At 41.1% G+C, this 25,395-nt stretch overlaps 1 protein-coding gene across 3 annotated transcripts in view; it reads right to left on the bottom strand.

The window, feature by feature from the left end:
• The window catches only part of LPXN (leupaxin), a 56,292-nt gene that overhangs the window by 22,249 nt on the left and 8,648 nt on the right, over positions 1 to 25,395 (bottom strand). For all 3 annotated transcript variants that reach the window (XR_014836958.1, XM_085011090.1, XM_085011089.1), the window contains exons 2-5: positions 24,809 to 24,966; positions 17,946 to 17,992; positions 5,199 to 5,298; positions 1,060 to 1,227 (exon numbers count right to left, since the gene is read on the bottom strand). Coding sequence is in view for 2 of the 3 variants with exons in the window: in XM_085011089.1 (XP_084867215.1) it covers positions 1,060 to 1,227; positions 5,199 to 5,298; positions 17,946 to 17,992; positions 24,809 to 24,966 (473 nt within the window). In the remaining variant the exon portion in view is untranslated. The remainder of the gene's footprint in view (positions 1 to 1,059; positions 1,228 to 5,198; positions 5,299 to 17,945; positions 17,993 to 24,808; positions 24,967 to 25,395) is intronic.

Here is a 25,395-nt window from a genome sequence, read left to right as displayed (position 1 = left end):
TTCCATATGCTGCGGGAAGAGGCAGAGGCAAAAAGAGAGGCGGGGGGTGGGGGTGGGGGGGAAGAGCCTACCAGTGTTTATTTCCACTACATTGCCCCGGAAGGTTGGAAGAAACAAAAATAGAGCTCAACAGTGACAGATAAGACGGAACAACAGCCTTGGCATGGGAAGGGTCCCCGGAAGACAAGAAGGCCAGTACAATTTTTACTGCTCTGATCTGAACACGTCATCTCACTCCCCATGCAAAGACAGGCCTCAAGGCTCTTTATTATGGTTTTGGTGAAGGATGATGCGGAAGCAGGAGTTTGAGTTCATGATGTGGAGCTAAGTACAGCTAGGAATCATAATCGATTTACATTGAGAATGTTTAAAACAGAGGGAGGGGCGAGGAAGGTCCTCTTGGTAAAGGCAGTTTAGAAAAATGGTGAAGAGCTGAACTCAGGGAGTTTCTGTCGTGGTGCAGTGGTTAACGAATCCGACTAGGAACTATGAGGTTGCGGGTTCAATCCCTGGCCTTGCTCAGTGGGTTAAGGATCCGGCGTTGCTGTGAGCTGTGGTGTAGGATGCAGACGCGGCTCGGATCCCGCGTTGCTGCAGCTCTGGCGTGGGCCGCTGTGGCCCTGGTACAGGCCAGCGGCTACAGCTCCGATTCAACCCCTAGCCTGGGAACTTCCATATGCCACGGGAGCGGCCCAAGAAATGGCAAAAAGACAAAAAAAAAAAAAAAAAAAAAAAAAAAAAAAAAAAGAGCTGAACTCAGGAGTCAGGCTCTCTGGGGTTTGGGTCTTACCTTCACCTCTTACTGGACCTTGGACATGTCAGTTAACCCTGAGCCCTCAGTTTCCTCATCTTTACAAAGGGTTATGACCACTGAAGGGCTAAGGTGACCATTAAATAAAGGGATCCTTGTAAAGCACTTAGTTCCATGCCTGAAGGAATCAGTAATTATTAACTATTACTAAAATGCCTTTGAATAGAAGGAGAAAGAACAATCCTTGGTGTGATGGAGACGGACGTACACACAGATGGCGGTAGGAGCAACACCTTGGCCCATCCCACCTTGCCAGCGATCGGTTTCTGGCAGGAAGCACAATGGCCCTTGGGCACTGTGGCAATTCCGAGGTCCTGCAGTTCCTGCTCCAAACCCCCCAACATTGAGTCCAGGGAGGTCTTGGGATCCTGCTTTTCTGGTAAGTGTTTCGTGCTGGCATCTACTTTCACTGTGCCCTGTATCAAGAAGAGAAACATAAAGAGAATCATCCTCATGTACATTTACCCTCAGTGGCATCCTCCCCACGACCCCTTAGCCTTTCCCTAATCTTCCTCCAAGGCCTTGACAGACTCTAACATTGTAACACCAACAAACACGCTTTCATCTCCCTTTCATGCTATAAATTCCTCAGAGTAGGATGACCTCTGATTCATTCTCCTCTGTTCATAAACCTTTTCCGACCAAAGGAAATTGAACGTATGAAGAGGATACCTCTTCTTGCTCTTATAGTGACCACAGTTCAACAATTAATCTTATCTTCTTTTTGTCCATTTATTTTGCAGGGCTTATTGGGCACCTGGTTTGGGCCAATCATGGCTCCAGGCTCTTGGTATAGAGCAATGTACAAGTCGACCTTGTCTCTGTCCTTATGGAGTTTACATTCTCTGGGTGATAGATAATAAACCGTTAAATGAATATATGATGCAATGTCAGCTGGAGATAAAATGTAAGTTATACATCAAGGCAAATGACAGATGGGACGGTGAGCAAGAATGGATTTAGATGAAGGTGATCAAAGAAGGCCTTCTAAGGAGGTGATATTTTAGCAGATATCCGGGCGGTGTTGTGAGAGACCCGGACATATTGATATTTGTGGGAAAAGCATTCCAGAAAGAAGAAAGGCCCAGAGGAAGGAGACAGTTTGGTACAATAAAAGAAGAGTAAAAAAGATCAGTAGGCCTAAAGCAGAAGGAGTGAGAATGAGTGAGGCAGGAGAAAATGCTGGAAAAAGAGGCAAAGATCATATAGGGCCCTCTTGGGAAAAGCTGCCGTTTCCTTCCAAGAGTGGTAAAACTGAAGACGAGCAGGGCCCTGTGAGGTTCCTGGGCACACTAGCTTTTCTGTCCCCATTTCTTGTTTTTAGGGAGTAAGCTTCAGCCTCTGTGACCTTCCCTGAGTTCCAAAGGGCAGGTTCAAACAGTCGCTAATCAGGGAAGGGAGGGGATGAAGGGACCAGGGAGGAGTGGTTAAGAGAAAACTGCAGCTTTAGGGCAGAGTCCTGGTTCCTCCTCAAGGAATATAGATAACAATAACTTTAAAAAAATTATTATAGTTGATTTATAATGTTCTGTCAATTTCTGCTGTATAGCAAAGTGACCCAGCCACACGTATATATACATCCTTTTTTAAATAACAGTATCTCTGAGTTCTTCTGCAGAACTGAAACCCCCAACAAATGGAAGATGTTAATGAAGCATTCTTCATTCCCAAAAGAAAACCACCAGACCCCTAAACACCAGCTTTGAAAACAATGCAAGCTTGCCTCTACCCTGATCCTTATCTGCAGCTCTATTTTTCACTCCCAAAACTATAAAACCAACTCCCAGTCTCTCTCACAGCCTTCAAGGCCTTCCCCTGCTATGACCTTCCTTTGCCTGGCAAAGCAATAAAGCTATTTTTTCTCCTTCGCCCAAAACTCTGTCTCTAAGTTTCTGTTCGGCATTGGTGAGAAGCAGCTGAGTTCCGGCCACAGAACCATGAGAGGATTTAAGTGTAAGAGTGAAAAAAATCTGATTTCCAAGATCCCTGTGGTAACTGGGTGAGGAAGTGGGTATCGACAAGCAAGAGTGGAATTGGAGGCACCAGTTAGGCAGGAGACTAGTCTCACAGCTCAAAACAGAAATGACTTGCACCAGTGTTAGTGGAGAAGGTGGGGAGAAGTTGTGAGACTGACTTGCTGAATAATTAGATTTACTGAGCAAAACTCTAACATGGTGATTATAAAACATCCAAAGGAAAAACCTCAAATTACAAAACAGTTGCCCAGCGTATCCTTTGTCAACTCCTGTCCTGATTCCATCTCTCAACTCCTTTCCAACTGGGCTGCTGCGACCATCTATTAATACTTCCTGATCAGAGAACTGCGCTGACCCTCCATTGGTTCCAGCATCGAAGTTGCAGCGTCAGACGCTCCCATCCACTGCCCTCACTTTACCTTTCCAATCTCTTTTATTACTCAGTTAAAAAGCCTCCATTGTTTAAAGCCAGCCAGGCTCCCTGCAGTCTCCTGAAAGTGATCTGTTCCTATCTGCCTTCAGGCTGCTGCTTATCCTCTTCCTACTGACTCGAATTGACCTCACATTATCTCACTAATCCAAAAATGCTCTTTTCAAGAAACTTATCATATGTCAGATTTCCTTCCTTCCCCTTCTATTATAAAATGTTAGTTAATGGTGAAGAGATTAGTGTTGAAAAGGTTAATATCTAAAAGGTCTAAAAGGGTACCAATATTAAGTAGGAGAAAGAACTAAGTAAAAACACAATAATGTCTCTTTATCTACACATACATTTACATTTATATCTCCCTGCTGGTATATTCCAGAATACTTTTGAAAGGATGTATAAAAAATAGGAAATACTGACTACCGCCAGGGGGCAGAACTGGGTGGTTGGAAACAGTCTACTGTAAACTTTTGGACTTTTGGACTTTTGTACAATGTAAAGATATGACTTATTAAAAAAAAATAAACAGATGTTTTAAAATCTGTAAATAAACCAAGACATGCACTTAATGAATTAAAAAAAACCTGCACCACTCAAATTCCTAATATAGATTTTTTTTCCCTAGTATTTTCAGATGTCCAGAGCAATGAGGCATGCACCCAGCTTAATGGCAGACATTAAAGAAAACTTGTTTAAATGGTTACACATTTGTCCAATAAGTATATATTATTCAGTTCCCGGAGTTCCCATCATGGTGCAGTGAAAATGAATCCGACTAGGAACCATGAGGTTGCGGGTTCAATCCCTGGTCTTGCTTAGTGGGTTAAGGATCCGGCGTTGCCATGAGCTGTGGTGTAGGCTGCAGACGCAGCTCGGATCTGGTGTTGCAGTGGCTATGGCGTAGGTGGGATTAGACCCCTAACCTGGGAACCTCCATGTGCTGCGGGTGCGGCCCTAAAACAAAAGACAAAATATATATATATATATATATATATATATATATTATTCAGTTCCCATTGTGGCACAGCAGAAACAATCCACCTAGTATCCACGAGGAGGGTTCGATTCCCGGCCTCGCTCAGTAGGTTAAAGATCTGGCATTGTCATGAGTTGTGGTGTAGGTTGCAGATGCGGCTCAGATCCCCCACTGTTGTGGATGTGGTGTAGGCAGGCAGCTATAGCTCTGATTCGATCCCTAGCCTGGGAACTTCCATATGCCACAGGTGTGGCCCTAAAAAAAAAAGTATGTATTATTCACAGGGTATCAGGAACTGTGCCAGGCATTGGGAATCCAAAGGTGAGCCACAAAGATAAGCTTCTTGCCCTCCCAGCCATACACATTTTGACCTACTGCCTTGAAATTATTTCACAGGTATTTCATGTAGGCAAATCAAATCCCCCAACTGATTCTCTACCTTAAGAATTCTAGATGATAACTCCCTTCATGATTTCTTAAGTCCTTTTTTTGGGACTTCCATCCCCTGCAGGCCAGGGAGCTTGCCATCCCTGCTCTGGAGACTAGAACAAGGGAGCAGGTGTGATCTTAGTATGAACTTAGGATCCTTCACCCTTGTTACTTCCAAAGCACACTTTGCTCTCCCTTGCTCTGCCCCAGCTTGCCCACAGACCCTGCCCCCCCGCCCCATCCCACCCTGGGGTCCCCTTTAACAGCCCTTCCCCACTTCATCCAGCTGTAGTGGCAAAATAAATAAATAAATAAATAAATAAAATCTGTCTTTTACTCTATAAATGTCACAGTCTCAGGCCTTGTTTTTTCCAGCACACGCCCAGGCCCCTGAGATCAGAACCTGGATCATAGTATCTCTTGTGTCCGGTTAACATAGTGCAAAGCTGAGTTCATCCCCTGAATTCAATGGAGTTTGGGAAAGTGAATGATGACCTAGAAGTGCTTCCAAAGGAGGAATGCAGAGCTGCGTTCCAGAGAGACCAACCCTGCAGGTGGTATCGCAGGGACTGTGCTCACCTGGATCTGCATTTCACACAGGTGGGCCATGAGCTCATCCAGCTGAGCCGCTGCTGAGGTTTTAGGAGGTGGTGGTGACTCCTTTGGCTCTTGGACCTCACTACAGGGAGAAAACCAAAAATCAGACTAACGTCAAAACTCAAGTCAGTGTTAGGCCACACATAAAAAACCAGAAAATGCATTTTTAACTATTAACCCCTTCGACAGGACTAAAACCAGAGACAGAAAGCATTTTTTAAAAATAGGCACTAAACACATTCTTTGTGCCCTTGTCTCCACGTCTCCCTCGGGTTGGCTCAAAAACTGACTGCTGTTCTCAAGCACATGAAGAAAGGGTTGGACATACAGCTGGCTGGCCTTTCTCCACCAACAACCAGGAGCAAAGCAACCTCTGAAAAGGGCTTTAAGACCGTGGTGCAGTATGTGCTTTTTATTTTAACAGAATGCTTTTTTATTTAAACTGCAGGCATTCCCCTGGTGGGTCAGCAGGTTAAGAACCACAGTGTCCACGAGGTTGCAGGTTCGATCCCTTGTCTCACTCAGTGGGTCAAGGCTCTTGCCTTGCTGCAAGCTGCAACATAAGTTGCAGATGCGTCTTGGATAGGACGTTGCTGTGGCTGTGGCATAGGCCTGAAGCTGCAGCTCTGATTCAACCCCTAGCCTGGGAATTTCCATAAGCACAGGTGTGCCCTAAACAGAAAAAAAAATTGTAAAGTATTATATCTTCTTTCAATTATTGTCAAGTGAAAGACAAAAATAAATATGTAATATATATTTTTATGTCTTTATAATATGTATATAATATATAAAAATACCAAATGTAGCCCATGTCCATTCACTGACACACTGTCTTACAGCTGCTTTCCTACAGGAGTAGATTGTTGTGACAGAGACCTTATGGTCCACAAAGCCTAAAATATTTACTATTTACCTTCTACATAAAAAGTTTGCAGACCCTTGATAGAGTGTAGATAATGTATATGATGTTGGTTTTATATACATATAATTATGAATAAATTATTAATAAATAAAAGTTTGGACCCAAGAAACAGAAAACATATTTTATTCAAATTCCTGTACAATCAGTAAAATTAACCATGGATGAGGACACAGAATCAAGTTTAATAAATTCTAAGAAGTAAATTATACAGACCATATTCTGTGCACTTAAAAAAATACAGCACTTTTAAATAACTCTTGGGAAAAAGAAAAAAAAAATTTTCAAACTAGAAATAGCCACAAAGGCACACATACTCTTCAGAGCTAAAAGAAAAATGTTATTGAAAGAAAAACATAAATATTCTTAGGTGCAATGTTGAAAATAAAAACAACCAGAAGCAAATGACAAAACATCCAACTCAAAAAACTCAAACGGGAGTTCCCGTCGTGGCGCAGTGGTTAACGAATCCGACTGGGAACCATGAGGTTGCGGGTTCGGTCCCTGCCCTTGCTCAGTGGGTTAACGATCCGGCGTTGCCGTGAGCTGTGGTGTAGGTTGCAGACGCGGCTCGGATCCCGCGTTGCTGTGGCTCTGGCGTAGGCCGGTGGCTACAGCTCCGATTCGACCCCTAGCCTGGGAGCCTCCATATGCCGCGGGAGCGGCCCAAGAAATAGCAACAATAACAACAACAACAACCAAAAAGACAAAAAAGACAAAAAAAAAAAAAAAAACCTCAAACGATAACAACAAAACTAAAATAATTAAATACAAGGAGTAAAAGCATAAATATGGAAAAGTCACCCAATAAGTTCAATGAAATCAGAGAAACTTGATATTAAAGCCAGACAAAGAGAGAACATTCTATACACACACTATAAGTGTGTGCATGCGTATGTGTGTGTGAGTGTGTGTGTGTGTGTGTGTGTGTGTATGAGAGAGAGAGAGAAGCCTATATAAAAATAGCAGAAATATGTTAAAAAACATAGTGGCTAGGGAGTGCGTATAACATTCATCCAAGAATGGTTCAACATTATGAAAAGGATTATTACAATTCACCATACTAACAAAAAAGAGAAAATCTTTATAAACGTATTGAAAGGTATGGAGTTCCCGTCACGGCTCAGCAGTTAACGAACCCGACTAGTATCCATGAAGATGCAGGTTTGATCCCTGGCCTCACTTAGTGGGTTAAGGATCTGGCGTGGCTGTGGCTATGGTGGAGGCCAGCAGCTGTGGCTCTGATTCGACCCCTAGCCTGGGAACTTCCACAGGTCCTAAGGACAAAACAAACAAACAAAAAACGTATTGAAAGGTGCTAAAGAAATTTAACCACCATTCTTTTTTGCACTGAACCCTCTGCATATGGAGGTTTCCAGGCTAGGGGTTGAATCGGAACTGTAGCTGCCGGCCTACATCACAGCCACAGCATCGTGGGATCTCAACCACCTCTGCGACCTATACCACAGCTCATAGCAACACTGGATCCTTAATCCACTGAACAAGGCCAGGGATTGAAACCCTGTCCTCATGGATACTAGTCGGGTTTGTTAAATGCTGAGCCACAATGGGAACTCCTTAACCACCATTCTTGTTGAAGATCAAGGAAAAGAAAAAAAATTCCATAACCTGACAAAATATATCTATAAGCAGCCTCATATTTAACAGTCAAATATAAACACACTTTAAATTAAAAGAGGAGGAGGTTAAGGATCCTACTATCATTGCTAGCCTCCAAGATTATTCCAAAACACGTTAGCAAAAGCATTTAAAAGTAAAAATAAGAGATTTATATATATATATATATATATATATATATATAAAGAAAAACATAAAGCGTTCTCACTCTTTCAAAATAAATGGTATTAATACATACTTAGAAAATGTCAGATAAATGATTTAACAACTATTATAACGATTTTTTTTTTTTTTTGTCTTTTTAGGGCCATACCCACCACATATGGAAGTTCCCAGGCTAGGGGTCAAATTGGAGCTACAGCTCCCAGCCTATGCCACAGTCACAGCAATGCTAGATCTGAGCCATGTCTGTGACCTATACCACAGCTCATGGCAAACGCTGGATCCTTGATCCACTGAGCAAGGCCAGGGATCGAACCCACGTCCTCATGGATACTAGTCAGGTTTGCTACTGTTGAGCCACAATGGGCAGTCCTATAATGAATTTTTAAAAATCAAATATTGACTAGATACAAGAATAAAATGAAATGCATCTTTCCTATAGACCAGTAACTGATTTGAAGATCCAACGGGGAGAAGATGTGTTCACAATACCAAAAAATAAAAAAAAATTTTTTTAAAGTAAGAATAAATGTAACAAGAAATGTGTAAGATTTCTACGAAGGAAAATCACTGGTACAAGCCAGAGAAGACCCACATAAAGATGCATAATATGATGTCCGTTTCTCCTAATTAAACTATAAATTCAAAATACTTCATACAAAAATCATAACAGACTTATTCAAGTTAATAGGCTGATGCTAAAATTCACAGGCCAGAACGTTCAAGACAATTTTGAAAAAAAGGAAAGGAAACACAAACTGGAGAAAATTTGCCCCAATAGATGCAGTATCCTTTAGAGTGACAATATTTTAATTTGTGTGATATTGGTAGAGAAACAGACAAGTAAATCAGGAGTAGAATAGAAAACTCACCTACGAGCACATTGCACATGGTAAATGTGACATTTCAAACAATCAAAAACAGAGTATTCAAATCAAGGCACATGACAATGTATTTGAAACACAATAAATTTGGGTTCCTAATGCACTATACACAAAATTGTGTTTTTTTGTTTTTATTTTTTAAAAGATTGAATTTCATTACACAATCATTTCTAGGGTCGCACCCACAGCATATGGAGGTTCCCAGGCTGGGGTCGAAAGCTGTAGCCACCGGCCTACACCACAGCTACAGCAACACCAGATCTGAGCCACATCTGCAGCCTGTACCACAGCTCATGGCAATGCCAGATCCTTAACCCACTGAGTGAGGCCAGGGATTGAACCTGTATCCTCATGGATGCTAGTCAGATTCATTTCCACTGAGCCATGACAGGAACTCCACTCATTCTTCTTTTAAATTTTTATCCTTCATTTTTTATTGAAGTATAGTTGATTTAAATGTTGTGTTAATTTCTGCTGCACAACAAAGTGATTCAATTATACAGATATATGCATTCTCTATTTTTTTTTTTTTTTTTTTTTTTTTTTTTTTTTTTTTTTTGCTTTTTAGGGGCCGCACCTGTGGCATGTGGAGGTTCCCAGGCTAGGGGTCGAATCAGAGCTACAGCCACTGGCCTGCACCACAGCCACAGCAGCACAGGATCTAAGCCGAGTCTGCAACTTACACCACAGCTCACGGCGATGCTGGATCCTTAACCCACTGAGCCAGGCCGGGGATCGAACCCACATCCTCATGGATGATAGTTGGGTTCTTTAACTGCTGAGCCATGAAGGGAACTCCTATGCTTTCTCTTGTTTCATATTCTTTTCCATTATGGCTTATCAGAGGATATTGAATCTAGTTTTCTGTGCTATACTGTAGGACCTTGTTTTTATCCATTCTCTATATAACAGCTTACATCTACTAACTCCAACTTCCTACCCAATCCCTCCTCCAAACCCTCCCCCTTGGCAACCATGGGTCTGACCATGGGTCTGTTTCCTTTTTGTAGAAAGGTTCATTTGCATCATATTTTAGATTCCACATATAAGTGATATCATATGGTATTTGTTGCTCTCTTTCTGACTTACTTCAATTAGCAGGATAATCTCTAGGTGCATCCATGCTGCCACAAATGGCATTATTTCGTTCTTTATAATGGACGAGTAGTAGTCAATGTATTCAGCGTAGGAAGGTTCCCTTTTCTCCACACCCTCTCCAGCATTTGTTATTTATAGACTTATTAATGATGGCCATCCTGACCAGTGTGAGGTGGAATACCTCACTGTAGTTTTGATTTGCATTTCTCTAATAATTAGTGATGTTGAACATATTTTCATGTGCCTATTGGCCATTGCATTTCTTCTTTGTAGAAAATGTATATTTAGGTCTTCTGCCCATTTTTCAATTGGGTTGTTTGTTTTTTTGTTGTTGACTTGTTCGAGTATTTTGGAAATTAAACCCTTGTCAGTCTTATTGTTTGCAAATATTTTCTCCCATTCTGTAGGTTGCCTTTTTTTTATGGGTTCCTTTGCTGTGCAAAAGCTTATAAGTTTCATTAGGTTCAATTTGTTTAGAAGAAATAAACAAGTTTCTAGAAACATACAGCCCAACAAAACTGAATCAAGAAGAAATAGATAAATTGAATAGACCAACCACTAGAAGTGAAATAGAATCTGTACTTTAAAAACTCCCTATAAAAAAAGTCCAGAACTGGATGGCTTCACAGACATATTCAACCAAACACACAAAAAAGAACTTATATTGATCCTTCTCAAACTCTTACAAAAAATTACAGAGGAGGGAACACCCAAGGACATTCTAGGAAGCCACCATCACCCTGATACCAAAACCAGACAAAGACACCTCCAAACAATAAAAATAAAATTTCAGGGCAATAAATCTGATGAATAGAGATGCAAAAATTCTCAACAAAATATTAGCAAATTAAACCTAACAGCACATGAAAAAGATCATACACCACAACCAAATGGATTCATTGCAAGTTCATAAGGATGGTTCGACATATGCAAATCACTTAATGTGATACACCACATAAATAAAAGTCAAAAACCACATGATCCTCTCAACAGATGCAAAAAAAAAGCATTTGACAAAATTCAACATCCACTCATGATAAAAACTCTCACCAAAGTTGATGGAGAGAGAACATATCTCAACATAATAAAAGCTATTTATGACAAACTCACAGTCAGTATAATACTCAACAGTGAAAAGCTGAAAGCCTTCCCACTAAAATCTGAACAAAAAAAGGATGTCCATTCTCACTTCTTTTATTCCACATAGTACTGGAAGTTTTACCCACAGCAGTCAGACAAGAAAAAAAAATGAAATTTATCCAAATTGGAAGGAAAGAAGTAAAACTGTCATTATATGCAGATGACATGATATTATATATAGAAAACCCTAGTGACTCCACAAAAAAGTACTAGAACTGACAGGGGAGTTCAGCAAATAGCAGGATACAAGATTAACATAAAGAAATGAGTTGCATTTCTTTACACTAACAATGAAATATCAGAAAGGGAATGTAGGTGTTCCTGTCATGGCTCAGCAAGGTGAAGAACCTGACTAGTATCCATGAGGATGTGGGTTCACTCCCTGGCCTCATTCAGTGGGTAAGGACCCAGTGTTGCCATGAGCTATGGTGTAGGTCGCTGGCACAGCTCAGATCTGGTTTTGCTGTGGCTGTGGCATAGGCTGGCAGCTACAGCTCTGATTTGACCCCTAGCCTAGGAACTTTCATATGCCATGGGTGCAGTCCTAAAAAGACAAAAAATAAAAATAAAAAAATAAAAAGAAAGTGATCTGTTTGAAGGTGTGGGGAAAGGGGAACCCTATTCACTGTTGGTGGGAATGTAAATTGGTACAGCCATTGTGGAAAACAGTGTAATAGCTCCTCAAAAATTAAAAATAGTTTAGTTCTAAAAAAAAAAATCTCGCTCCTCAAAGATAAAATATGTAGGAATAAACCTGACCAAGGAGGTGAAAGATAGATTTATATGCTGAGAACTATGAAAACATTAATAAAAGAATCTGAAGATGATTCAATGAAATGGAAAGCTATCCCATGCATTTGGATTAGGAGAATTAATATTGTTAAAATGACTGTACTACCCAAAGCAATTCATGGATTTAATGTAATCCCCCTGAAATTACTCACGATATTTTTCAAAGAACCAGAACAAATAATATACATCGTCTCTGACTGTGCATAATTTTAGAAAATTAGAGTGATCCTTTTTTCATGTTGTAAAGTTAAGTCTTCCATAGCCCGATGCACACCCTTATTTGTCCTTTGCAACCATATAGTTGACCTTAATTGAGTATGTACATTACACCAGACTGTCCGTACAGGGTTTTACATGTTTTCTTTCAGTCTTCATAAAAACCTTAAGATATGTATTATCACCTCCAGATGAAAAAGCTGGGCCTGAGGAAATTAAAAACTTTGCTTTACAGGAGTTCCCGGTATGGCTCAGTGGTAATGAACCAGACTAGGATTCATGAGGACAAGGGTTCCATCCCTGGCCTCGCTCAGTGGGTTAAGGATCCAGTGCTGCTGTGAGTGGTGGTGTAGGTTGCAGGTGAGGCTCAGATCCCATGTTGCTGTGGCTGTGGCGTAGGCTAGCAGCTGCAGCTCTGATTCAACCCATAGCCTGGGAACTTCCATATTAAAAGACAAAAAAAAACCCAAAACCAAACACAACTTTGCTCTATAGGAGTTCCCTGGTGGTCTAGTGGTTAGGACTCAGCACTTTTATTGCCACTGCCTAGATTTGATCCCTGCTCTGGGAACTAAGGTCCCACATCAAGGTGAAAACAAAACAACATCAAAAACCCCTTTGCTCTACACAATACAAATTGGTCCTATAACCTGTGAAGCTTGTGCTCTCTGTCACTAAACTATCTTCTAAAATGAGGCATAGGAGTTTCCGTTGTGGCTCAGTGGTAACGAACCCAACCAGTACCCATGAGGATGTGAATTTGATCCCTGGCCTTGCTCAGGGGGTTAAAGATCTGGTGTTGCCATAAGCTGTGGTGTAGTTTGCAGACACGGCTAGGATCTGGTATTGTGGCTGTGGCATAGGCTGGCAGCTCCAGCTCTGAATGGACCCCTTGCCTGGAAATTTCCATATGCCACAGGTGCAGCCCTAAAAAAAAAAACATAAATAAAAGCAAAAAATAAAATAAAATAAATAAAATGAGGAACAAAGGCTATGTAGTTTTCAAATGCATCATGTACCATAATTTATTAAACCAATCATTTCCATAGAGAACATTCTGGGAAGTGGATCACTGGGTTATATAGGTAACTAACTCTAGGGTAATGTACATAACGAGGTTAACCAAGAAGCTTAGCTAACAACCCACCAAACTGTCTCTCTGTCTCTGTCTCTGTCTCTCTCTCACACACACACTGACACATAAATAAAACCAAATATTCTCTCTTTCATTAAATAGATTTTTTAAAATGATCACAAAGGCTTACTAATTATTTTTGTGTACTTATTAATTAGGGAAAAGGTAAAAGGGGGATGGATATCTTCCTCTTTTAAGAAAAAAAAAAGACTGGAGTTCCTGCTGTGGTGCAACGGGATTGGCAGTGTCTCTGGAGCACTGGGGACGCAGGTTCAATCCCCGGCCCAGCACAGGGGGTTAAGCACTGCCACAGCTGCGACTCAGATCTCATCTCCTGATTCCTGTTCCAGGAACTCCATATGCTGTGGGACGGCCAAAAAAGGGGGGAAAAAAAAAGAAAAGAAAAAAAGGACTGTCTCTTGGGTACAACATGGCCTGCTACTGACTCACACTGGAGTATTTAACAAGAGAAATGTAGGAGGAAAGTGGATAGTTTCCCCTCTGAAAAGCGTTTACCTTTTAGGTGCAACATGGCCTCCTGCCAGACCAAAGTTTGAAACTGGGTCTTTTGTTTGTACGTTCATTTTCTGGAGGGAGAATTTAAGCACAAAAATGGTCAGGTATGCAAGTGATTGATTTAGTCCTTGGGCACTTCCAACAAAGCGCAGAGGAGCCTCTGGCACAGCGCTTTCCAGTCATGATCCTTTAGTGAGTGCTGGCATAGGAGTGCGCCTTAGAAATACAAAAGCAGCAGGACTGTGTTGTGCCCCAGTGGACACTGCATGTAGTTTCTTTCTTTCTTTTTTTTTTTTTTTTTTTTTTTTTGGTAGGGGGCCACATCGGTGGCATATGGAATTTCCTGGAACAAGGGGTCAAATCGGAGCTGCAGCTGCCGGCCTACACCACAGCTACCACCGCAACACCAGATCTGAGACACGCCTGCAACCCACACTGAAGCTCTTGGCAACGCTGGATCCTTAACTCACTGACTGGGCGAGGCCAGAGCTCAAACCCGCATCCTCATTGATGCTGGTCAGGTTCTTAACTGCTGAGCCACAACAGGAACTTCTAAATGTTGTTTCTTATATGGGTCCGTATAATCCTAATAGCTTATCCTTCTCACAGTTGGTGGCATACTTGTTACTTATTGAAAGAACTCTCACTGGTTCCTAACTAGACTCCTAGTGCAGGGTATAAAGAGAAATGGATCATTGTCCTAACATCGTTAAGTGTAATTGAGTCAACAGTGTAAGCTTCTTCTTTTTTTTTTTTTGGTCTTTTTAGGGCTATACTCAAAGCATATGGGGGTTCCAGGCTAGGGGTCGAATTGGAGCTACAGCTGCTGGCCTACACCACAGCCATGGCAACATGGGATCCAAGCTACCACGTCTACAACCTACACCACAGCTCACCCACAGTGCCAGATCCCAGGCCCACTGAGCAAGGCCAGGGATCGAACCTGCATCCTCATGGATACTAGTCAGATTCATTTCTGCTGAGCCACGACAGGAACTTCAACAGTGTAAACTTCTAATTACTAAGTGAGAGACCTTGAAGAGTTGATGATTACATCATGACAGGAAATGTTTTTGAGAAGAGAGAAACCTCAAGGCAGAGCCTTTATGATTTGTCCCCTGACCTCCCGAAGATAGTGAGGGTGCTTAGCAATGCTATCAGCAACAACTTCATTACTCAGAGATTTTAATAACACAAATACAAGAGATGCACGTAAAAGAATCCAGACTTCACGGAGTTCCCGTCGTGGAGCAGCGGAAACGAATCCAAATAAGAACCATGAGGTTGCGGTTCGATCCCTGACCTTGCTCAGTGGGTTAAGTAGCCGGCTGCTACAGTTCTGGTCCGACCCCTAGCCTGGGACCCTCCATATGCCGTGGGGTGCAGCCCTAAAAAAGGACAAAAAGGAAAAAAAAAAAAAAGAATCCAGACTTCTCAAGTGAGGGGCTTCATCTTTTCCCCTTCTTTCCTCTGCAATATTTTTATGAAATAATTCACCCCTACTCTTACCAAAATTATTTTTGTGTAAAAGGGACATTCCTAAATATTATCATATCACCATGTTCACAACTGGTATTGAATAGATTTTCATGGTTGAAAGCAATGTTTGGTTAAATTTAAGCAAGCCAGAGGAAATGGTAGAGACAGACTGCAGGAATCTCTGTTTCTGAGTCTCAGGCTCTATCTGTACAGGGGAGCCTTGTAGGCTCTGAATTATACCAGCCTCGGATTTGTATCAGCCGGTTACATATTTACCAGGTCACCTGGATCTCCTATCACCCTCCCACACAGATCTATGCAGTAAGTATCACTCAGCCATGGTAAGTATATCAAATCGAGGTCCTCTCAGGAAATGCAAACACTGGGGGTAAACAGAAAGAACTTAATCCAGAAATTCGATTACACAGGTGATGGGAGCGCTAAGAAGCAAACAGAAAACACTGAGGGAACCCCGCGATTAGCTACAGCAGGAAGCCATTAGGCCAAAGGGACCGAACAAAGAGGCAGAATTACCAGAGCCCAGGAGCCCAGGGCTACGGGCATAAACTGGAACCACAGCAGACCTGCTTTTCTACAAATGAAGCCATAACAGGAGATACACCTGCTGACAGAGACACTGTGGTGAGAGAGAAAGTGGGGGTGCAAGTGCCCTAAATTTCCCTGCCTTTCACCCTCTGGTCTCTCTACAGTGTCTCCCATTGATGGAAGCCAGTGAGAGCCAACAAACTCTGGAGCCTAGAAAACCCAACCTCCAGGAGTCAGCTCCCCCAGAATACAGAGCAGAGTGAAAGAGGGAGAAAGGGGTTTGATGGGAAATAGACCAAAGAGTTGGACTGCAGAGGAGAAGGTGTCAATAAGTCAGTATTGCATGCCATCAGCCAATCACAGCGTCAGATGTAGAGGAAAACGGCTTTGGTTTGGGCTCGTTTTCATATGGGACGTTCCTGTGTTTATTAGCATTTCTCTTAAAGTCTTGGTTTAATCAATTTAAAAAAAATCAAATATTTTCTGAGAGCCTATTGTGTACCAGGCACGGTTTTGTTGTTGTTTTGCTTTGTTTTCATTTTTTTTTATGAGGAGGAGAGATAGGAAGGCCTTCGAGGCATACCCACGGGCAGCTTCCTAGAATTGGAATAAACTGGCAGTATGCATTAGTAAAGCGGCTTCACTCTCCTCAAAGCAGAAAGTGCCCTGAAGTTCCCGTTGTGGCTCAGGGGAAATGAATCCAACTAGAAACCATGGGGTGGAGGGTTTGATCCCCGGCCTTGCTCAGTGGGTTAAGGATCCGGTTTGCCGTAAGCTGTGTGTAGGTCAAGGATGTGGCTCAGATGCTGTGTTGCTGTGGCTGTGGTGTAAGCTGGCAGCTGGAGCTCCAATTGGACCCCTAGCCTGGGAACCTCCATATGCTGAGAATGCGATCCTAAAAAGCAGCAACAACAACAACAACAACATAACAACAACAAAAAGAGAGAAAGAAAGTGCCCTAAGGTAGGGAGTTATTTAAAAAGACTCTTTGATAACAGCATCCTTCCCTTATTTTTGTGCCATGTGTGCACTTATGAAACCAAATAAAATGTGGTATAGTACCCTTCACCAAGCATAAACCTTTGCTATCTACACGGTAAGCTCTTTAATTAGCTTCCCAGAACATTGTATGACTTAAAATTTCAAGCTATAACTAGAGAACATTTTTTTTTTAGACTGTCAATTCTGCTTTGGCCAGAAGAAATAATTTAGTAAGTGGATCTGTTTCAATACATAACTTTTATTTAAAAAGAATCCCAGAGTTGCCAATGTGGCTCAGTGGGTTAAGAATCTGACAAGTATCCATGAGGATGCAGGTTTCAATCCCTGGCCTCACTCAGCGGGTTAAAGGATCCAGTGTTGCCATGAGCTGTGGTGTAGGTCACAGATGTGGCTTGGATCCCGCCTTGCTGTGGCTGTGGTGTAGACAGGCAGCTGCAGCTCCCGTTGGACCCCTAGCCTGGGAACTTCCATATGCCCCAGGTGAGGCCCTAAAAAAAAATTTAATTAATTAATTAATTAAATTTAATTTTAAAAAATAAAAAGAAATCCCTTGGAGTTCCTGCTGTGGTAAAGTGGGTTAATGATGTGGCTTGTCTCTGCGGAGGTGCAGGTTCGATCCCTGGCCCACTGCAGTGGTTAAGAATTAGTGTTGCTGCAGCTAGAGTGTAGATCACAACTCTGGCTTAGATTGAATCCCTGGCCTGGGAATTTCCATATTCCATAGGTGTTGTGGAAAAAGAACCAAAAAAAAAAAAAAAAAGGAATTCTTTCACAACTAAATATATTTTGAGCAGTTATGGAAAGAAATATATATTCATTAGCCTGCTGTGGAAATCCACTGTCTTAATTCACCCCTGATCCTAGCTCTGATTTTGTTGGAATTTTACTGAAATTTCTTTAGGAGTTTTCTCTTTTGTGAACTGCAGCATGATATCTGGAATAGCTGGCCCAAAACAACTGTGGTAACTTGGACTATTTACACTTTTTGAGGTGGTAAAGGAAACAACAGAGCCTACTACCCTGGATAACCCACCTAGAAACCAGGCCCCTTGAGAAACTGCCAAGTCAGCTGGGCAGAATTCCCTCTGCTCACGGAAGATGCAACAAGGAAGAGGGTGGTAGGCGTTCTAATAATAAACACTTGCAAAGCAAATCATGACAATTACCTAATAACCTCAATTCTTAACTATTAAAAAGAGTACCTGTAGACTCTGGGCTCCTGGATGTTGGTGGTATACACGAGCTGCACCTATGACACACAATGACAGAGAAGAACAAAGAGTGAATTTCTGTTATTAGGATACTGGTCCTTATCTACACCCTGAGTTGGAGGAAGTTTTTAGCTTCTAAAAGAGACTGATAATAGCATATCTGAAATCTCCTTTCACAAGGCAGAGGAGGACTAGCCACTCCACAGAGAAAAGCTAAATCCTAAGCGCAGTAGCTGGCAAGTGAACAAATATGGCATCCCCCACCTTGCCCTAAAAGCACTGACATAGGAGTTCCCATCATGGCTCAGTGAACCCAACTAGTAGCCATGAGGATGCGGGTTCGATCCCAGGCCCCACTCAGTGGGTTAAGGATCCAACGTTGCCATGAGCTGTGGGGTAGGTTGCAGATGAGGCTCAGATCTGGCATTGCTGTGGCTGTGGTGTAGACCGGCAGCTACGGTTCCAATTCGACCCCTAGCCTGGGAACCTCCATATGCCACACCTGTGACTGGGCCTAAAAAGAAGAAGAAAAAAGAAAACAAAAAGCATTGATATAGAGATGTTATCTTACTCAGAAAGGAACCATAAAACAAACAAGTCAAAGCAAAGCCTCTAATTAGACAGGATGGTGTCTGGAGAGGATGACACACAATTACATTTACCATACCAAAAGAAATAACGAGTGACACTAAAGTACCCTTGGCCAGTAGTTCATTTTATTTTGTGAATAAATATTTATTGAGTGCCTGTCATGTGCCAGGGCCAGGGATACTGCAGTCAAAAAACGAAACCAGGAGTTCCCGTCGTGGCGCAGTGGTTAACGAATCTGACTAGGAACCATGAGGTTGTGGGTTCGGTCCCTGCCCTTGCTCAGTGGGTTAACGATCGGCATCTGGCGTTGCCGTGAGCTGTGGTGTAGGTTGCAGATGCGGCTCGGATCCTGCGTTGCTGTGGCTCTGGCATAGGCTGGAGGCTACAGCTCCAATTCGACCCCTAGCCTGGGAACCTGCATATGCTGCGGGAGTGGCCCAAGAAATAGCAAAAAGACAAAAAAAATAAATAAAATAAAATAAAATATAAAAAATCGAAACCAAACAGAGGGACAAAAAATTGTTCCTGAGCCTTATGTTATGGTAGAGAGAAAGAGATCGTAACCAAAATGAATATGTCGAAAAAATAATTCCTACAGATTAATGAGGGTGGAAGATGAGAAATTGGGGAGGGATGGCATTTATAAATACATTGGTTGGGGAAGGACTCACTGAAAAAGGACACTTGAGCAAAGACTTATGGGAAGTGAGGAAAGTATGCAGGTATCATGGATAATATTGTCCAGGTAGAGAGCACCCCAGAGCATCTATGGAACAGAAAGGAGTCCAGTGTGACATGAGCAGAGTGAACCAGTGAGACAGGGGCCAGGAGTACAAAGGGCCAAATATGCAGGGAGGTGACTATACAATTTATAACTCAATTGGGACACCTTTAGGAGTGAAAGAGGGTACTAAAAATAATATTACTTTAATTTTTGAGATATGTATTTGACAAAAATTTTTGTATTATATTGGGGGACCTATAAAAGAATCCTATTCAAATTGAAGTTTTCTAGACTATTTTTATTTTCTTTGTTTTTTTAATTTTTTTTTTTTCAGGGCATACAGGAAGCATATGGAAGTTCTCTTGCTAGGGGTGGAATGGGAGTTGCAGCTGCTGGCCTGCAGCACAGCCACAGCAATGCCAGCTCCGAGCCACATTATGACCTACACCAGAGCTCATGGCAATGCCAGATCCTTAACCCACTGAGTGAGGCCAGGGATCGAAGCCACATCCTCATGAATACTAGTTGGGTTCTTAACCCACTGAGCCATAATGGGAACTCTTTTTTGAACATTTAAAAATAGTACAAGTCGAATGCTTCTGTGGCTCAGTGGTTAAGGATCCAGCATTGTCACTGATGTGGCTTAGGTCACAGCTATGGTACGGGTTCGATCCCTGGCCCAGGAACTTCCATATGCTGTACGCATGGCCAAAGAAAATAAAATAAAATAGTACAAGTAAATAATTTTCTTGAGATGTATCTATACATATAACTTAATTGGCTACTTAGCCATTGTTGTCTTTAACATTATGATGTGAACATTTTCCTGAAATGTCTTTTTTTTTCAATATGATCTTATTTACATATTTTTTTATGAAATTGCAATCTTCTGCAAAGCTGTATTTTATGGTTAATATAGCTGAAATTGTTGACACTCTTAACTGCTGCTTCTCCATAGATCGTAATACATTTAATTGAAAAAATACTCCCTTGCTAGATGCTGATGAATCAGAGGAAAATCTGCTAAATGAAAGATATCCTCAATTCTATTTTTTACGTTAAAATGTATAACTGTTTCAGCTCCAATGTGCTGAATTTCTGCCTCCATTTAGTGCGTCTTTCTTCAAAAGTATTTTTATGACAGCTCTTATGTTGTCTCTTTTTGTGATGTCTTTTAACTTTTTGCCAAATATAGATATGCAAAATCATAGGCCTTCACAATTTCATCCCATCCTGATGGAGGATATAAATGTATCCAGTCAAAATCAGAAGGTCCCTCAAAATCACGAGGTTTCCAAAGCACAATTTTTGAGTTAGGTAATTAAATCATTTGGGCTCTCATCTTTTGATTTGTTCAGCTCCTCTCTGGCTTTTACAGGGAGAAATCTGAGCTTCTTCCCTTTTGCAAGCTTTGTTTCACATAATTGCAGCTTGTTAAAAAAAGTTCAAAAGCTAAATTTTCATGCTACATTCATTGAATAATTCAGTTAAATATTTCCAATAGGTTTTGCACATAATGTGGCCTAAATTTAGGTTACTTTAAAAAGTGGCTCAGGCATTTCTAAAACTCAGTTAGGCAATGCAGACCGAAGATACATACAGTCATGCTAATGTATTTTTGGATTCAACAACAGCTTCTGTCACAAAAGTTTCGCAGATGAGCTATAGATATATACACTCTGTGTATAAATATACATAAACATATAACTTGTAAATTTTAGCAACTGCAGTTTCTATCTTGATTGGTAGAATAGAACAGCATATTTGGATACAGTCATAAACTCTGTGCACATTACCACCAATTCCAAGTATATTTCTGCTCCATAGGCTTTTAAATATGTAAGAACATTGACTTTACCGCAATGCTGTGCTCCACCAAAATGTGCAGTAATATTGTCATCCCCTAAAACAACAGTTTATCTCCTCATTGAGCTTTTCAACTAAATTTTTTTTTTTTATTTTCCCACTGTACAGCAAGGGGGTCAGGTTATCCTTACATGTATACAGTGCAATTACAGTTTTTTCCCCCACCCTTTCTTCTGTTGCAACATGAGTATCTAGACATAGTTCTCAATGCTATTCAGCAGGATCTCCTTGTAAATCTATTCTAGGTTGTCAACTAAATTGACAATGGCAACATTGATGCAACTGGAGATTCTCATACTAAGTCAAAAAGGGAGAAAGACAAATGCCATATAATTTATATGTGGAATCTAAAATATGGCACAGATGAACCTATCTGCAGAACAGAAACAGACATACAGGCATGGAGAGCAGACCTGTGGTTGCCAAGGGGGAGGAGGAGGGAGTGGGATGGACTGGGAATTTGGGGTGAGTAGATGCAAACTATTACACTTAGAATGTAAAAGCAATGAGATCCTACTGTGCAGTTCAGGGAACTATGTCCAAACTCTTGTGACAGAACATGATGGAAGATACTATGAGAAAAAGAACATATATATATATGTATGACTGGGTCACTTTGCTGTACAGGAGAAATTGCCACAACATTGTAAATCAACTATACTTTAACAAAAAAAAATTTTAAAAATAAATAAATTTATAATGGCATTAATAACATCAGATGTTTCACTTTAGACAGAAGAATGAACTTCTAAATACTTTACGTTGATCCTTTGAATTAGATGTAAAAATTATACCATTTTGGAATCAACAAAAATTGTAATTGAGACCTCTGATGGCACTGATATAAATCTAGCATTATCTGATGGTTTGCAAGAAGAATCAATTCATTAATCATCACCAATTCACTTCACCTATCAGCACAAGAAAACTTAGTGTTGAAAATGAGTAAAATTAATTTGGAAGCGTCATTTGATCCAAATGGAAAGATATGCTTCACAATGACATGTAAACACACCTCCTGCAGCTTTACATATTGAATCGTCATCAGCTGGCTCATTCTTCTTAAATTAAATATATATATGTTGTTTTTTTAGGACCACATCTGCTGCATACGGAAGTTCCCAAGCTAGGGGTCGAATCAGAACTGTAGCTGCCAGCCTACACCACAGCCACAGCAACTCGGGATCCAAGCCACATCTTCGACCTATACCACAGCTCATGGCTATGCAGAATCCTTAACCTACTGAGTGGGGATTGAATCTGCATCCTCATGGATATTAGGTTCATGATTGTTGAGCCACGATGGGAACTCCTGTTTTGGCTCAGCAGAAATGAATCTGACTAGTATCCATGAAGATGCAGGTTTGATCCCTGGCCTCGCTCAGTGGGTTAAGGATCCGGCGTTGCCGTGAGCTGTGGTATAGGTTGCAGATGCGACTACAGACTCGGCTTGGATCTGGTGTTGCTGTGGCTGTGTCATAGGCCGGCGGCCACAGCTTCCATTCGACCCCTAGCCTGCGAAGCTCCATACGCTGCAGATGCCACCCTAAAAATACAAAAAAAAAAAAAAAAAAAAAAAGAAAAAAAAAAGAAAAAGAAAAAAAGAGTACTTAGCTTCTAATTCCTAAACACAATTTGCATGACATTATGCCCCAATTTCCCATATTTCTTTCAGACCCCAAGGAGGCTCCTTGAATCTCACAGACTACCACATGGACCACAGGCAGGGTGGGAATGGTGGTACAGAAAGCAGTAAGCAGGGAGGAAAAAAAGTCTCAAGCTTTTTTTTCCTGTACCACATAAGACCAGAGGAATTAGCTGCCCAGACTGCTGTGCTTGAGCTTTTAGATTTAACAGCACCCTGCATTTTATCCTTCAAAGTCAGTCAGATTTTGTCTGAGGATCAGGAAATGAGAGACAAGTTATCATGAGTCATTTTTTAGATCCAGCTATAATAAAATACGAGCTCTGGTCCCTGCACGTGTGTTTTACATGCTAGTAGGTGAGACTATGAAAAAAGCCGGAAGAACCCAACGGAGGTCTATTAGCCTATGCTGGTTTACTTTAACGCAAATGTTAATTTTAAAAAAACTCACAAAAAAATAATATATATAAAATCTAGGTTAAAAGGTAAAGTCGATAATAGGATGGCAAGAAAATAAGCACAAACCCAGGGCTTTTCCAAGTGAATGAAGACATATGGTCACCCCATTAGGTCGGTGTAAAGACTGTGGCTTTTACTCCAAATGAGATGAGAATTCATCAAAGAATGAGAGGATCTGCTTTAAGTTTTATAGGATTATCCCGGCTACTATTTGGAGACTAACTTGCAGGGAGGTCAGGGAGTCTATGGCTACAATCTCAGTGAGAACAAAGACAATAGCTCCCTAGTAGAGACAGACATGTGCATCCTTAAAACTACTATGTAGCTTCAAGGAAGCACAGATAAAGGGAAAACCTACCCATAGGCTTAAATTTCAAGTCTGTGCTATTTTAAATTTCATAAAAGTGTCCAAGGGTGAATCAGACTATCCTAGTTCAAAAATACCAGGTATGAAGAACAGCTATGTTAATTCCTCTTCCACTAATCCATTTTCATCAAGCCACCTTCTAATTCTAAAGTTAATGCATGTAGACTTATCCGTAGGAAAGGAATATATATAGCAGCAGATGCTAGTATCTGCTTTACTTTATAGTTTAAACTCAAACCAGAAATTAATAAATTGAATTTCTGGAGTTTTTTAATATATAATCTTTTATGAGTTTAGTTTGTTCGTATTGGTTCCCTAGAGCTTCACCATCTCTGGATATACTAATAATTGAATTTCCTAAAATATTCAGCAAAAAACAAGACCTTGAAAGCGGTGACCCTAAAAAGTCATACAGAGAAGATTTGTCTGAGCTGCCACCTGGCCTTGCTTGGGTGCTCTCTGGCCTTACGGAGTGCCATTCCAGTCAAACTGCAACATGCATCTCTGAAACCTAGCCAGTAATGTCAGAATATCATTCCAAGTGAATTAGGGAATACTCTGCCTGTTATCGGGACCTCATTAAAAAAAAAAAAAAATTAGGGAGTTCCCCTTGTGGCCTTGTAGCTCAGTGGAAACAAATCCAATTAGTATCCATGAGGATTCAGCACAATCCCTGGCCTCACTCAGTGGGTTAAGGATAAGGCATTGCTGTGAGCTCTGGTGTAGATCACAGCTGGAGTTTGGATCTGGCTTTGCTGTGGCTGTGCCATAACCCAGCAGCTGTAGCTCTGATTCGACCCCTAGCCCAGGAACTTCCATATGCCAAAGGTGTGGCCCCAAAAAGCCAAAAAACCAAAAAGCCAAAAAAAAAAAAATTAGTTCTCAAAGCCTTAGTCTCCCATGATAATTTTCTCAATTCTCCTCCTCTTTCCAACCTTTAAGTTCTCATTGAGGTGTTTGCCAGTGGTTCAGTGGATTAAGGATCCAGCATTGTCACTGCTGCAGCTTGGGTTTGATCCCTGGCCTGGGAAAGTCTGCATGCTTCGAGGGTGGCCAAATAAAGAAATTATAATTGAGTAATCTTTTTTTTTTCTCTTCCTTGGAGATTCCCTTTTTGCATCATGTTATATGAGATATAATTAATTTTCAGAAATGCACTCAACTATCTCTATTTCAAGTTACTCCAGTAAATAAAAGGTTACCGAAAAGGAACTTGTGTCATCCTGAGCAGAAGGGACCTTTGAAGTCTCAGCAAGGTCACTCTCCTTTTTGGAATGCCCATCCAGGGAAAGAGAGGCTGGGCTGTCGTATTCATCACTCTCCTGAAGGGTGGAGTGTTCCAGCTCCTCCAACAAGGCATCTACAGCAAAAGACACAAAGGAATCATGATATAGACTATGCATGTTTTTTGGAATAACTCCCCTCTTAAATACCCCTTCCCCCACCACTGTGCCTGCATTCATCTCCCTTTTCTCTTGGGTTAAGGCTATTTTCAAACATCTTCCCTTACTGCTTATTTGACTTCAAGACTGTGATCTATTCTACCAGATGTGTAAAGCCCTACACATACTGTGTCTTATTTCCTATGGTTGCATTCAATTTCAGTCTCATTCTACAATTTGACATTTTTATATTTCAGAGTATTCATTTTTAATCATTTAAATAGAGTGGATCGTGCACAAGGAAAAATATAAGACCTACATATTTTTCCTATCAGAAAAATATAAGCAATTATATTACAGTTTTTCAAAGCATACCAGGACATTAAAACTTATTCGTAACCCTTATG

The sequence above is a fragment of the Sus scrofa genome, chromosome 2 (assembly GCF_054392235.1).
Source record: "Sus scrofa isolate SSC_HxYL_T2T_F1_AM1 chromosome 2, Sscrofa_HxYL_maternal_Yorkshire_Landrace_v2.0, whole genome shotgun sequence".
Classification (NCBI taxonomy): domain Eukaryota; kingdom Metazoa; phylum Chordata; class Mammalia; order Artiodactyla; family Suidae; genus Sus; species Sus scrofa.
Note: the sequence above shows the minus strand (reverse complement) of the source record. Positions and strands in the feature narration are given on the sequence as shown.